Genomic DNA, 16,105 nt, shown 5'->3' with positions numbered 1-16,105 from the left:
AATATTCTCAAGAGAGATAGCAAACAAAATCACAGAAAACGTGAACCAAAATATAGATAAAAGAATCATGAAAGGCTTTTGGTACTGAATATGAATACATTACACAGTTAGCATCAGGAATGATCTTTGTTGCCACAATCCTGTCAGTATTGAGGATTAGACCTAATGAGTCTCTGGAAAATCTGCTGTGGGAAGTTCAGCCACTCCGAACAACTGCAACATCCTCATGATGGCTGGCTGCTGATGGGGCTGGTGAATTGGTCCAACACTGTTCTACAAGAATCGGATCAGGGGGAAAAGCTGGCCATGGCAAAACCTTAGTTCCTTAGTTGCCCTACTGGAAAATCAACACTTCTAGACAGACTCGCTGGAAAAACTGTTGGGTTAAGGTACGGTTGTCTAAAATACTCTTTCAGACGTTCTTGATTAAAAGGCTTCCTCCCTATAACATCACGCATGATGCTCAAGGTTGAAACAGCATTCATTGGTGAAGTAAACCTCCCACCACTCTGCTATGGTCACTTCAGGTGTTCTGAACCACACACAGAAAAGAGAAAACCCATCTCTTAACTTTCAGCACTGTACCTCTGAATGGCCTTTGAGTATACAGATTACTTTCATGCAGGTGGTACTCTACATTCATTCTGCTTATGCATGGCTAATCTCTTCCTGAAAGTTCTTGTGCTGAAGCACACAGTGGGAGAATAGCTACACAGAGGGATCAGAAGGATGTGACTTGTGAAAGAGGAGTAGCCTTTCCAGGATGTGTCCTGTTCCTCACAGGAATGGTTTTCCAGTGTGTCTAGGGTTGGCTTCCTGATTCTGCAAAAGCAGAACATCTCATTTTCCAATAATCTTCTCTCACAGACAAGCCTCCTTCAAGTATGTCAATAGTAACCAGGTCAACAGTAACCAGCAGTTATCTTCATTATTCAAGAGTGGGGTTCTTGCATTAATTAAAATAATAACTCTTTGAATGGCTGTTAATAATCAACTAATTTTCTTAATTTGAACTCAACAGACATATAAAAACACTGAGCACCTGGCACATGTATTGGATCACATAACTTGCGCACAGTATTATGTTATCCCAATGAACAATAAATATTACTCCAACAATTAACAAATCCGCCCGCTATCCAAAATGGAACCAACATTATGTACTACATGTGGTCACTGAGATATTAGACTCGTATTTGCATTGTGCCTCTGTATATATGGGCTTCAGAATATTTTCCACTGTAGATGTAATAATACTGTTTATTCTGTTGCACTGTTCTTAGCAGTTATCTCTTTCCTTGTCCTTCCGAATCACCATAAGCACTGTACAGGTACTGTTCACTGCTGAGCTCCATACGTGTTTATTAGCTTCATAAAATCATAGTTCCATGTCTGTGCAGCCTCATGAACTGAGTGGTGCATCACTGAGTCACTAGCTGGCCACACTGCTGCCTGGAGAAGCATCTCTGCAGTCCCAGTGCTGTGTGCTCACCTCAGTGGTGACCTCGACAAACCACACATAAAGGGCTTTCTCTGACTTCAGGCCCCACCCCCTCAACTAGAGCAACTGTAAAGGTGCCGCTGCAGGGCTTTCAGACAAGCAAATGAGGCCGTTTCCACGTAATTCTTTTCAATGCACAACAAACAGAGCCTTTAAGGCAATACCTCCCCACCAATCAACCTTGTATAATTTTTCCAGATAAAAGAGCAGAAATAAGGAAACCTCCCCAGCAGCCGACTTCTGAAGAGCCCCGAGCTCAAAGAAAACTACAGCGCTGTCAATCAAGAACTAACAGCTTCTACCTCTGAGCAACCTGTGAACTTGCAAACATGTCAGTCTTTCCTGTCCCACTGACAGGTTTATGGTTTTCTATTGGCACCTTACCTCTTTCGCTAATAAATAAATTAAAAAAGCTCACAGGGGCTTTTGTGTCTTTTTGTGTCCTTTTAGGACTATCAAAAGTTAATCTCTGCCATATCTTTCAAATAGAAATTTGTCAAAGGCATTTTGGAGTTTAATAACACCACAGCACCTGGAGACAACTGCTCACAAGCTCTTCCTGTGTGACCTGCTGTACACCTCCATCTTTGCCTTCACTTCCCACCAGTACTTTTCTAATACCTAAAGGGAAATACTGGCAAGAATGTACATTTTGGTGAAAAAAAGCTTCATGTACATCACAGGTAAAGTTTTTCTTAAAGCTCCAAGTGCAATTTATTGCTTATCTTACAGGGCATAAAAATTGAACACTAGTTTTCAAAACACAGCTCACTAAAAATGCTATTGTATCATGCTATGACTGCTGATTCATTTGACACTTTGACCCCACTCAGAAGAGTACCTAGCAAAATCCTCTACAGAAATGAAGCTGCATTCTATGTCTGCATTGCTAGCATTCAAAAACCAATCATCTGAAAATATATTACTGCTTTAATATATGGTCTTTCTTTTTAATAACAGTATTGTCAATTTTATAACTAACATGTTTTTGCATGAGGGTTAAACTGTAAATCCTGCACTGCACAAGCTGGTAATTACAAATCTGCAGATAAAAAGCAAATACTTTTTTGCCATAGGGTGTCTAGTCTGTGGTATGTTGCTTGAGGGCTTTCTAGAGCACTGCTCTGCAAAAGCCTACCATACTGGATATGCTTTCATAGCTAGTTTCTCATTAAGCAAGTATATTTATTGCATAAATGATATATTTATTAATGACAATATTGGCAACAGTACCAGTTCTCAGGCTGGACCGATTTCTCAAAAACAGTGCCCGAGTCACAGTGTCAGCTGAACAGAAGCAGACATTCCATCACAGATGTGTGACACACCTTTATCTGTAGACTAAACGGCACTTTCAAATTTACAGATCAGTAAAAAACATTATCTTACTTTTGCTTTGAAACGTTCAGCTTATTTAATTAAGTAAGCATTTAAAAAAAAGATTTTTTTTCTCCAAAAAGACAAACACAAACGTCAAAGACTACTGTATGAGGAAGGGTTGTTCCATCAACATGCAGTTTTCCTATTTTATTCTGAAGTTTCAGTATTGAAAAGAAGTTGAAGTGCACTTCACAGCTGAATAGACTAATCTAGATGTCATCTAGATGTGTTCCATGTGATTACTCAAACAAATGTATCTGGTAAATTTACCACGTATGATCTGCAAATCACTGACCTACTGTATTTATGTAGGGAATATTAGAAGAGACATATAACCTTATGCATGCATTCAGAAAAAAATAAAAGGAATCTGAATATTGATTGAATGTTTCTTGTGTTTTTTTGACCAATTGAGATCAGTCATGACTGTCTGTGATACACCCAAGTGACAATGTTGTATTATTATTAAATCACCTTGTTAGCGAGATAGTTGATTTGGCATAGGTCAACAGGTGATATAACCTATTGAATGTCAACCCTGGTAAAAAGCAAGAAAGAAAAAAAAAGAAACAAATAAGCTCCGCTTATTAAGAGAACAATGCCATGATTGATGGCACCCTGGCAGCACGGTTCTACACTGATCGAGCACCGGGACTTCACCTGCTGCCTGTCCTGCAGGCTCATCCTGACATGACAGCATTCCATGCAGGGCGACGCACAAGCACACACTGCTCACAGAACAAAGGCTCTCTTGCAAGGTGAGAATGTGACAGTTGTGCCCCACATTCCCAACATGAGCTTCAGTGAACACTAGTGAGACGAGCTGGGATGACATGTGGCTTCAAGGGTTCAGAGACCAGTGACCAAGCTCTGTAAGAGCAGGGGGAATGGGGCAGAATCCCATAAGGTAGTATCTGCAACAGGTTAAGAGCACCTTAATAGCATGCAGAACAGATGTACAGCTTGTATTGCTTCCAGTAGTGATCACACACACTTCTAGTCTGTGAAACCACAACACTTCATTATTCAACCTTGTTGATGACACATGTAAATCAGCATGTCTAATTAGTTATACGTCACTGCACCTGCTACCAAAACATTTCTTTCGTTCTTCTGATAACTCTGCGAATCTGTTAAGAATACAATGAGATTCAATGAAAATGAATGATCACCTATCAGCGAATTATAGATTTCTTTAGATGATTGGTAGAGTTTCTGGATTACTTTGAAGTCCAAAGGGTCATCACTGAAAATAACGCCTTTATGGAACTGCATTAATACCATATTACTGCAAGATCTGGCAAATCATAGATCCAGAGATGTATTTTGTCTTCACAATCAATGTTTACTCCATGGAAACTCTTCTACTACTGTACTTTGTCTGTATGCCCTCCTGCTCTAACTATTTCACCTTTTCCCTGCATGCTTTAAATCTTCCTCCTGAGGGAAAGTGATAAATCCTTATATGTCAGACACACAGGCTGACAATTCTGATGATATACAGTATTACCTAATACTAACAGAATCCCCTGGGATGTTTGGAACCTGTCAGTCAGATGTCGTAGAATTGCAATACACTCCAGGTACACCTTTTTAGCTGTGGTCTAAAGGAGAGAAGGGAATAAGTAACAGAAGCACAGGTTCAGCAAGCTTTCCATTTGTTTCCATGAAACAAAGTTAAAGATCAGGGACACACGCTGGTTGGGAGGCCCACTTCAGTGGTTTTCACAGCGGTCCTGCATGTGCCATGCAATGACATTGTGATGACAGAATTTGCATCATTCAGAAGACATACAAGATAGAAAAGGTTGGAGTGTAGCAGTATACCTTTCATCAAAAAAGAGCAGGCAGGCATAGGAAATTAATCAATTCTATGTCAGATACACAAAATATACACATAAAAATATTCAAAAGGCTTAGCTTTAGGAGTGACCAGCAGATGACCAAAATTTCCTATTGAATGCAGCCTTACTGTATATAATAAACTCAGGAGTACCACAGGGACCTGTATTAGGTCCACTGCTATTTAGAATTTGTGACTTGTACTCTAGTTTTGTCTGGTATTGTTTTCACATGATACCAATTAGCAAACACTGTACAAGTGGCAAAGAAAATTTGTAAAAGATTTAGACAAATCTAAGACCTGGGCAAAGATAACATTGAAAGGAGGCAAGTAGAAAGTGCTACGCACATGTAATAGAAGAACAAACTATAAATATGACAAGGGAAACACTGAGGTTAATAAAAGGTATGAATAAGCTGTTTATGTTGACACCATAGATAATGCAGACAATGTTTTAATATAGTTTGAAGTGTAGGATCTAGTAGTACTATTAATATATATTAATAATATTATATACTGTATATAATTTGCAATAATAAATAAATTGTATTAATATAGCGAATAATAAATATGTTGTATGTATATAGCATTTTTCATCTGTTTTTGAATAGGGAAGACCAGATTCAAGTAAGTAAAATCATCAAATTCTTTAGAATGAACAGTGAAAGAGGAGGAAAACTGAAGGGAAATGGCATTTAAAACAGACAACAGGTGCTGATTTTTTACACATAGTGTTTGTGGGTGACTGGGGCAAACTACCAAGCCATGCCGTTGAAGTCTTTTTTCAAGGCTAGGATAAGATCATTGGATCAATTTTCAAACAGCAACTAAAAAAGCTGGATGGACCAAATGGCCTTCACTGGTTAGGCCTTATCCTGTGTGATGCAGTAAGCGATGGCTTTAGCAAAAAAAACACCATCTTGACTCAAGCCCAGATGTGAAGACGGGAGGATGAGACACACGTTGTGTGTTCTGTATGTGTCTGTGCACAAAGACAGACAAGGGAAGACCAGCTGAAGGAAGGAGGTCAGCAGTGTTCCCTGAGAGGAGAACAACACATGGAGACCCAGCCAGCTCAATGAATCACACTTTAATGGGTACCAGCACATTGTTTTTTACCTCACTTGGGCTGGTTGTAGCAGTGACTCAGGTTGAATAAATATTGAGCCTTGCTAATGATATTACTTCTACTACTCTTAAAAACAGCAATAACACAGAAAGTTCTCCGGAATCCAAAGGCCTATCCTTTAATGTAAATGTTGGTTATAACTTTTTTTTGTCTGTGCTATTAGGTGTATAACCAGTTATTAAGGTCTCTTAGCTTGAATCATACCCTCTCTTTTATCGGTCTTCTATAGACTTTGTGTCTATAGCCCCAAAAGATACGCATAGAGGCTAAGCTGTAATAGTGACTTGTCATATTTAACATTCCTATTGGAGGCAGCCAGGTCATAAATCTTAGGAAGTAATAACTCACCAAGCTAGACTTGCATTTCTTTGTAGGATATCACTTTTCAGAAGCTTTCAGAAATTGCCTGGACTAGATATACAGTAGAAGATTGTAATGCCCAGAAAACAAACCCCAAAAATACAGAATAAAAAAATGACTAAGTTCTTAACATCATATTGGTTTTGACAGACGTTCCATTTACTGTGCTACTTTTTAAAGTTTTTAACTTTTCCTTTGTACTTTGGTTCATTCTTAGTGCCTAATTCTAACATCCCGAACTTTAGCCTTTGGGTCTTAATAAAAACTAAAAGGAAGGATTTCCTATGACTCTCACTTTTTCAGAAATGAAATAAGCAAAATGTGTTTTCTCTTGAATATGACTAATACACACAGCTACTGCATTTAGCGGTCATAAATGCTCGGTCACACAGGAATGTTTTTATACTGTATGTTGGAGACAGCTGATTATTCAAGTTCTTTTAAATATCCATCAGAAAAGCTGCCCATATCTGGTGAGGGCTGTGGCAACCCAGAGTCTGTCCCAGAAACACTGAAGCACAAGGCCTGTGGCAGAACTACACCCTGGCCTGGATTCCAGGTCACCACAGGGCAAAGACCGTGGTACAATCAATTCCTAGCTCCTTTAAAAACATGTTGAGGGAAAAGGTGGCAAAAAATGACTTGTAAAGAATATTAGCTGTAGCAAACGTTTAAAGACTAATGCAGGGTGTAACTATGAAAGGACTGTACTGTCACAAAGGTTATTCATAAATACTGATTTCAATTACTTTCCCAGGAACACAGTTGGTGTGAGATCAGGCAGTAAACTCCTACTGTTATGAGAAGCCTCTGGCTTCTGCATTTATGGTCAGATAACTACAATCATGCCAAGCTTTATGACAAAGATGGACTGCTACAAATCCTTTACAGCTCCTCCTAAATAACGAAAGGAATTCAGTTTAATATAAAACCTTGACCAGCTGCACTGAATCCTTGCATTGGCACAGTTTTCACTGTTCATTAAAGAAAGCCTTTTTTGATTTATTGCCTGCTCTGACTTGGTTGACTTTGGGCTCTTGGTACACTTTTTAACTGGGTTTGACGAGAGGAGAAGCATGATTCTCCCCATACTTTTGCAGCAATGATTAGTGATTAATTTAACAAGGTTCCATAGCTGCCAAACACAGCACCAATGTGGTATATCTGGTCAGAGGGACTGTATTTAACTGAACAGGTACGTCCAGTTCAGCAGGGCAAAAATACAAAACTGAATGTGTCATACATTTCCAGATTCTGAGGCTAAAATTATCTCTTTCAGTTTTTTTTAAGGTAACTGTTACAGCTTCATGCCTTTTGGTAAGTGGCAACCTTTTCTTTTTATAGTCAAAAAGTATGAACAGGAATACTGTCTTCTTGTAGGTTTATGTGCAGCAGGGCTTGCAAGTTGTTGATGCTTCCATCTGTCCATGCTGTTCCAGAAATACCTGCCAAGAAGCTGCCGTTTTACCAGGTAATTTGTCTTTTATTTGCTTTCAGGACCGAAGCGCTGCCACTGTGGAGCTGTTCTCCTGCACTCCCTGGTAAAGAGACCCATCTCCTGGAAGTTACACCGAAAAGGAGCCGCCCCTTTCCACCCTTCGAGCCGAACACGTCGGAGTTTTCAACAAACAAAGCAACAGCATAAATAAAGTCAGGGGCTGACAGGGTGTCAACACTGATGACATGACTGCACACACCCACAATGAGGGTTTGACAGTCCTCCCCGCTGTCCGGCTAAGCTTCAGACGTCACGCCGTATCCCACAGCCCAAAGTCCCACGAAGCTCGCTAACTAGCCGGAACTCCGCCCCGACTTTGTTCACACTCTATAGACAATGTCGGTACTTAACGTTTTCAAACGAATCAAAATCACATAACTGGAGCACGCTGTACTCATGACAGAGAAAAAAAACGTTGCCCCGAAATGCATTAGAAGGTGTTTTACCCCATGGCGGCCATATAATGCTGCAGCCCAGTTAAGACAGAGATCAGGAAGGCTTTCCTAATAAGCCCACATTTAATCACAGAGTCACGGCCTGAACTGGTCTTCCTGTGTATTTTTGGCAGACTATGTGTGAGGACCTTGGTGAATACACCTTTGTCCACTCTGCACCATGTCACTAGACAGCAGTGCTTCAGAGGGCATTAATGGGTCCTTGCAGTGACGAATAAGGGGGTGGTGAATCTGTCATCGCTTCAGATATCCCCAGCTCTTAAAGTGCTGTACAAACACTACAGTGGAATGGGGGACACGTGGAGTACAGTGTGCCTCTCAGTGTCAGCTCGGCACTGGATGTGTTCCCTTCCTGCTAGAGACCTGGATTTTTGCTGTATTGACAAGAAAAAAACACATAAATATGGCTTACGATCTACACAAATGTTCGTCACAACCGGTTTTCATTGTCTGGGCATTATTTTGTGAGAGTGTGGCCAGCGGTGCAGATTTTTAAACCTGGTGTTGTCAATTAAAGGCAACAGGACTGACGCATACAGATATATATTGGCTTAGGATTGCAGGCATAGAAGACGAAATCTGGACAGATCACTCGCCTCACCCTTCTATGATTAACAGACACTGCCAATGTGTGCAGATCTCTAAACAGAGGTTTAACTCCTATTTAATCCCTGAATCCTGAAGTGTACTTCAGAGCAGTCACTAGTTCAGAGAAAAGGAAGATTTCCAGGTTCTCGCTCGACTGTTTGATACCCATAATCTTCCCACACATGAAGGCAGCCTAATTCACGGTCCCCAGTACAGTGAATAACCAATCGACCCCATTTCTCTCCAGTACAGTCAGGCCCAAACAAAATTCAGAAAATTTAACAGAAATTAACTTTAAAAACATGAATAATAAAATGATTGTCAGCTGAAGGATTTATTCACTTAAACTGTAAAAACAAGTCACTTACATTTCAAAGAAAATAAAACATTGGTTAGTGAATGGACAGAGAAGAAAATCTCTGTGTCTTTAACTGAGAGAACGTACAGAATTTAAGGTATGGTGCTCTATTTAATAACCTGGGCCCTGCTCTGATTGTAACTATTTCATGCAATTTTAATTAAAGTTTCTTTTGACACTCAATATATTACAAAAGACATATTCTGGCAAAATGGTACTCTAGGATCTTTTGCAAGTATCTGAAATTGTACAGATCCCAGTCCTATTATTAAAACATATTGTAGATCACTTCCATTTCAGGAATTTAGACTCGATGATACAGAGCATTAATCAGAAATGAATCCTCTATTTTATGTAAAATACTTAAATAAGAAGGAATCATATTCTTAAAACTGGTCATGCTTAACTATAAAACATGCAAATATTCTTTAGTTTATTTTTTTAATGAATCATTCTTTGAATAAATGTTACCTTGTATCTACATTATCACAACAGTAACAATATAAGTTATGAAGAAGAAATTTCCAGAAAAAATGAGTTAACCCTGTTTCCACTGACTGTTCCTACGCACATAAAAAAGGCCAGTAGACTCTTTGTGCATTTTACTGCTATTTGAATGAATAAATAAGTAATACAATTAGCCTAACGCACAAGTGAAAGAAAAAGAAAAGGCCCAAATAATATCTGAAACAGCCCAGAATGTAGTAAGGCAGAAAAACAAAAGAAAATCATGTTCGTTCGTTTAGTTGATGTTAATACTGTATGTGGTTTATGTGCTCAGTATGGAGCTCTGACTGCCCTGCGTTTGGGAATTGGTAGGAAGATAAAAAAAGAAATCAGCACCCTGGTTGCTCACTCCAGTGCCTCCGTCACAGCTGATTATACAAACTTGAGGGAAGCTAAGCCTTGGGTGTTGGCACCATTTGCCATCTATTGGGCAGGACACCTCCTCTCAGGAGCAGCTGTCGGTGTCGTGGCAACAGTGTCACCCATGGGGAGGAAGTGGGAGGGACGCACTGTTGGAGGGTCCAAATGTAAATAAACAAATGCTAATGAAAGCGGTAAACTCCAGATTGGCCCGCGCTGCGGCTAATGAACGGGTGGTCCTGAAGGCCCAGTTGTGTCCACAGGTTTACTAGGGCTTTTCAAAGTGCCAGCACCTGTAACCAGTAACGACTTGGTTTGGGTCATTAGGAGCCAAGAAAGTTGCCATGAAAACCTACAGAGGCACCAGCTCTCAAACACTAGGACCATCCATCCCTGAATCAGTGGGAAATTAGAGACCTGCAAAGGTCAGGACTATGGACAGGACACCGATAAGACAAATACAAGGTCACTGTTTATACAGGAAGACACTTGTTTCTGTTTAACACGATGTATAAAAATGTCTGTTATTTGTTGTTTTAACGTTTGATCAGAGAAGACTGTACTGACAAGTGAGAAGTGACATCAAACTGCAGAGTTACTAAAAGCACAGCACCACAACATCAAAAATAGATTTTGTTTTCAACAAAATTCCTATAAAAACGTTGTAAGAGGCATTATTTGATTTTAATAAAAATGTCTGATTGTTCATTAGTACTAACAGAAGTACTATCTTGAAAGATGAATGAAACCCATTTTTTAACCAATTAACCCATTTTTCTTCAACTTTCTTTAAAATATCGGCAGAATACTAGGAACTATTACTGACAAGGTTATCAGAAGGCAGTGCCTTATCCGACTGCGATAAACATCCCTGTTCCTCTGTTTGGGATTTGATAAGGAAACGAGGCTGATTGTTTTTTACAATCAGTACTTATGGTGAGTCGAAAGAGTGCTCCATCCACCTATTCACCTTCAGCCCCCTCCATAAAAAAACACTTCCAAGAAAACCCTTTTCAAATTTTCTTCCACATTTCTTTCAATGTTTTCTAAGAAAAAAAATATTTTCACTACAAGTCCTCAGTTGTATCCCAGACACCCTCCAGCTTTCAGAACATTTCACTACAGCCTGAATTTAAAGAACCCCTGAGAAAACCTGTCAGCATTTCATAGTGCTGTCCGATACCAGGCAAAGCTTTTCCTGTCTCATTGGTTTCCTATTATATTCCCTCATTAAAAGTGTATTTATTCAAATTGGAAACTTCTTCCCAACTTGGTGACTTCAGGGGGAAGAAGTTAATTTCCTGGAGGCATTTCTTTCAGGGGCCAAAGTAAAACATTAAATGGGCTTCTCCTGTGAGTAGCCACTGCTGAGTAACTAGTTTCACTGCTGTCAAGGCAACGTAATTGGTTTCCCATAGTGTCTGTGAAAAGTATAGGACTCTGACAGCAGGAGTTTAATGAGGCCACTTTCACAAACAATGTGGCCAAATGAAACAATTAGCCGGCTGAGCGATTTGATAATTCACCATTAATTTCTCAGGTAGTGTTTAACTTACCACTTCAGTGGGCCTGTAGTACTTCGGATTAACTCTGACATGAATCCTTCCAGTCTCTTGGCACCGGCCGACCTCGTTTTCGTTCTTGCCTTCCCATCTGCGGACAGAGCAACCATCTAATGAAGCAGGGAGGACCGCATGTTCTCCAGTCTCAAATACAGTCCCAAAGACAACTCCGAGGATGAGCTTCCTCCGTTTCCTTTAACCTTTTCCCTGCACTAAAGTAGAATTTGTAGAATTCTACAACAGAGTAGAGTAGAATTGGAAGTATAGGATGCTGACAGTGAAACAAATGAAAATAATAAAAAGATTAAAAAACAATTTAAAAAAAATTCTCAGCGTTTTTGCTGGTGGTGAAATAAACGAGAATTCAATAGTTTTTTGAGCTGTGAGAAAATCTATAGATCCATGAACAAGCAAACGAACAAAACGGGCACATTACAAGTCATGGGAGTAAGTAACAATCAAACATGGATCTTATTTTAATAAATTAATAACATTCAAATAAAACTTAGACTTCTTGCAGCTGAACATTTTTCTTGTCATCTTCCACCGAAAAATTTGCCGTTTCGTTTCTAAGTTTCTTAGCAGCTTCTGTACTTTGCAGTAAAAAAAAAAGTGGTTTCAAGATTTGTATCTAGTCTGCATCATCAACATTAGCCCTCATTAGCCGTTCATAGATATTCTGTGGAAGCTGTGATGTACAACACTACAGATCACTGATTTACTGCAGGCTCTACCCTGAGGCATAATTAATGTCAGCACAAGAAGAAGGGGGAGGTTATTGCATAATATCTTCTTTTTAATTATCACTGATATTAATACAAGTCATACTGTATATAGAATACAGTGCTGTACAAATGTTCAAGAAATTTGCTCTGTTCTATTCTTTCCACTAAGTGTTCCTCCATCTTTATGCAGAAACACACTTCACTAATAATCTTCTACTGAAATGTTTGCCATTTTGTACATTTACAGTTAATCCTGATAGATATTTCCTGTGTGTAACAGTACATGAAGAAGCCCTTCTGGTGTGCAGAGACGAACAAATGATGCTAAATAACCTGACAATGAGTAAATCACACATCACTAAATGTGATTGGATTAGCTACTAAAACACTTCAGATCTACTGTTCTTTTTTCTCATTTAATTTGCTGTAATCAGATTATTGATCATGGAGGACTGAAACAAAGATCACTACATGACAAGCTTGGCCTATTCTCTGTCAGACTAGCCTTGAAATAAAAATTGAAAGTTGTTATAACAGCAGACAATTCTATCAGCAGCAAAATCTGATTGTAAATAGTACAATTAAGACAACCGGCTCAATTTTCCAATAGCTTACTCTGTTTGAACAGAATAACATGGTTTTGAAAAACATTAAACAGGTTGGTGATATGAAAACTCAAGGTTTCTGTCCAACTCAAATTAGTCTTTCTGATCAACAGTAGTCATAATAAACAGATAAACATTTATGTTAAATTAATTTTTGTCCATAAAAAGGTCAATTTCATATGACTTAAGTTTTAAATATTTTTTCCTGTGTCGCTGCATGCCCTGTGCTTGATAAAACAGATTTGAGCCTTTTTTAATTTCAAAGAACAATATTCAGAAGGAAACAGGGGAATTTATTTGTGAAACATGAATGGTTTTGGCCCCGGATCTTAACCGCTGACTCAGTGTTTTCAAGCAATACTTCATAATAAATACCCCCAAAAACATAAAATGGCATTTATAAATCACCAACCTCATGTAATATTCTACAATTTGTACAATTTAATCCAGGTTTTACACAGAGATGACACAATTCTGAGAAGATTAAAGCAATGCATTTATTTAAGGATTGCTTTCAAAGAGCAGGAATTCAGTAACTGAATGGATTGGTGTGTCTTCATAAAGCTGACTTGATTTTTATTCTCCTTATCTCTGAAATCAGGCAAACTGTTTTTTAACTAAACAAGTACTCTCTTAAAGCCTCTTAGTGGTGTTATAAGTCAGTACACAAACTGTTTAAATCAAGAGAGGCGCACACGCACAGAAGGTATTCAAGAGGATTGTTTTTCATTAAAGACCTGCAAATGAGTAAAACCAAAACTTTGATATACAGTTCACAACATCAGTGGTGTTCTCAATAATGATCCTGTAATTAAAAGAAATAATCACAAATGTCATTTCAATTAAAATTATATGGGTCCTAACAAAATCAGTGAGAGAAAAATCTTATTAAACTGAATGAATGGAGAGGAGTTCATCTGCTCGTCTATCTATGATTCCAAACATCAAAGCAGAAATTCATGCTGGTAGCCTTTTCAATCTTAAGTGAGTTTATAATGTCCTGAAAAAAAGTCAAACAGTAGAAGTTAAAGAGGGCTGAATGAAGAAAACATTAAATATTAAAATCTCACAGTAGGGGTCTCATTTCCCTGCCTTTAACTTAAATACTGTCCTTGCTTTGCAAAACAGCTGCTTTGCCTTCCTTTGCTTGTTGAGAAATCCCTCTATAGCTACATGACATGACAAGCAATACGTTTTGCAAAGCATTATACAATGCTAGCAATATATGGCGCAACTCAAAAATTAAACTAAAATATGCACATAAAATGCATATTTACTTCAGCTTAGGTCAGTTTGACAAAGACAGAATAAACAGTTAAACCTTATTGCAATCACAGTATTAGGCAGAGTTTGGCTAATAACTGTACCAATTGTTCACATCTTTTTTCACATTCTGAAGCACTTGTGCTATCTGCCTTTCTGAATCAATACACATAATCAAAAACAACACAATCAAAAACACTGTTAAATCAATAAAATAATTGACTTCTCCTTGTTTCTTTCACTCGTGAAACTAATATGATGCTCTGAGAGAGGAACGCCCTGGTTCCAAACAGCGATTTACTTCAAATAACTCTGGTTTGCCACCCTGGATCTTCATAAACAGAGTGCAACATTTTCCTGACCATATCATTCAAAGCCTTTCCTGCAAGGTGCAAACACCTTGGTGTCAATATCTCAAAGCATTCATTTACTGCATTGGCATTTTCCTGATATGCGATGTTTTGGGACACAGCCTGAATTAAGACTTGTGTGGGTCTCTCTATTGTCGAGCCTTCTTATTTTGATTTGATAATAGCACCTCTGAAGTAAAAATAACTCCTGCAAAGTCAATTGCACAGAAGTGCAAGGCGGGGAGAATGTCGGCTCGTCAGGTCGTATGTCGGTGTCTGACACAGCTCTGTGCACTTATTTGTTTCCACAGGTTATCTCTCTCGTCATCTCGGTCACTCTTGTCAGAAGCCTTATTATGCAGCGGCTGTAATCAAACACAACACCAGGAAACCAGGTGGCATTCCAAAACATTCAACACACCAGGAACAAGACAAAAAGATGAGGATGAGATGAAGTAATTAAGTCAGCAGAGGCCTGTTTGGTTTTGTGAAACAGAAATCAAGAAATCAAAATAACGGATCTGATTTAATCTGGATACCAAACAGTCCATATTCATACAAGGTTCCACTATACAGTATAATTGCTGGAACCTCTCCCTTAGAATTTGTGTCACAGAAAGTACCAGTATTGCATTCATACATCTACATGGCATTGCAGAAAAATCTTTTCTGCTTGCTTTCTGTGACTTTTAATCCAGTTGTCTCTTATCTTGGTGGCACCCTTTCCTTGGTTTTTCCATTTGGATGAGGAATGCAGCAATCTTCGCTTGGCGGAACGGTTTTTTATAACTCCAGCCGTTACTCATCCGAGGAGGAATCTCAAAGGCAATCACATCACAAGACCGCAATATATCTGTTCAAATCCCTTTCTAATTGGAAAGAAGCATGAGTCAGAGGTACACAGCACAATTTCTCCACGGCCTTCTACTTACACAATCGTTTTCCCGATGTGCATGAATGCTTTTTCCACAAACTCCCGGACGCTGTGGACTTCCCCAGTTGCTATAACAAGGTCCTCCGGCTCATCCTGTTGCAGCATCAGCCACATGGCCTGAGAGGGGAAAAAGAGAGGAATTGTGGGTATTGGCAGAACTCAAGACATTTCTGTGCACTCAGGGCACTTCCGGTTTCTTTACAATCTAAACAGCCGTGGGGGAGCCCAGACAAAATCCAAGGAGCAACCACTTGCCATATGAAACTCAGCGAGACGTTTTGCTCTTGGGATATTGTTGGCTTATACAGTTCTGAAGGGGATTTGAACAGTAAAATAGGCTCAGTCCCACAACCAGGCACTGTTTAGAGACCACGAACAGACGTTGATGGTACATTTAAGACTGATGTCAGGAAGCATTCCTGTGAAAAGACGTTTGTGGGTATTTTAGACATATCACTTAACCATATACGTAAAATGCTGTTTGGATTCTGTTGCTCTAGTCTTTTTTGTCATGTTTTCTTTGGTAGGTTATTTTAGACTTTTGAGAAAAGGGACTTCGGAGCAGAAGTAAAGAATAACAAAGATTACAAAAAAATGGCCATTGTACAAAGTTGTTGATTTCTGTTGTACGATACATCATTCCTGTAAAGTGCTAAAAGCACCATTTCACATTTTCAAAGATGTATA

The 16,105-nt window shown here is 38.9% G+C and overlaps 1 protein-coding gene across 1 annotated transcript in view; it reads right to left on the bottom strand.

Annotated features, from left to right (window-relative positions):
• Nucleotides 1-16,105, bottom strand: part of gmds (GDP-mannose 4,6-dehydratase) — a 304,999-nt gene that overhangs the window by 30,629 nt on the left and 258,265 nt on the right. Inside the window, exons 8-9 of the mRNA XM_088644042.1 lie at nucleotides 15,417-15,535; nucleotides 11,536-11,632 (exon numbers count right to left, since the gene is read on the bottom strand). Coding sequence (XP_088500168.1) covers nucleotides 11,536-11,632; nucleotides 15,417-15,535 — 216 coding nt within the window. The remainder of the gene's footprint in view (nucleotides 1-11,535; nucleotides 11,633-15,416; nucleotides 15,536-16,105) is intronic.

The sequence above is a fragment of the Lepisosteus platostomus genome, chromosome 8, assembly GCF_059453375.1.
Source record: "Lepisosteus platostomus isolate fLepPlt1 chromosome 8, fLepPlt1.hap1, whole genome shotgun sequence".
In the NCBI taxonomy this organism is placed as follows: domain Eukaryota; kingdom Metazoa; phylum Chordata; class Actinopteri; order Semionotiformes; family Lepisosteidae; genus Lepisosteus; species Lepisosteus platostomus.
The sequence above is the reverse complement of the archived record's forward strand: the minus strand, read 5'-3'. Positions and strand labels throughout refer to the sequence as shown.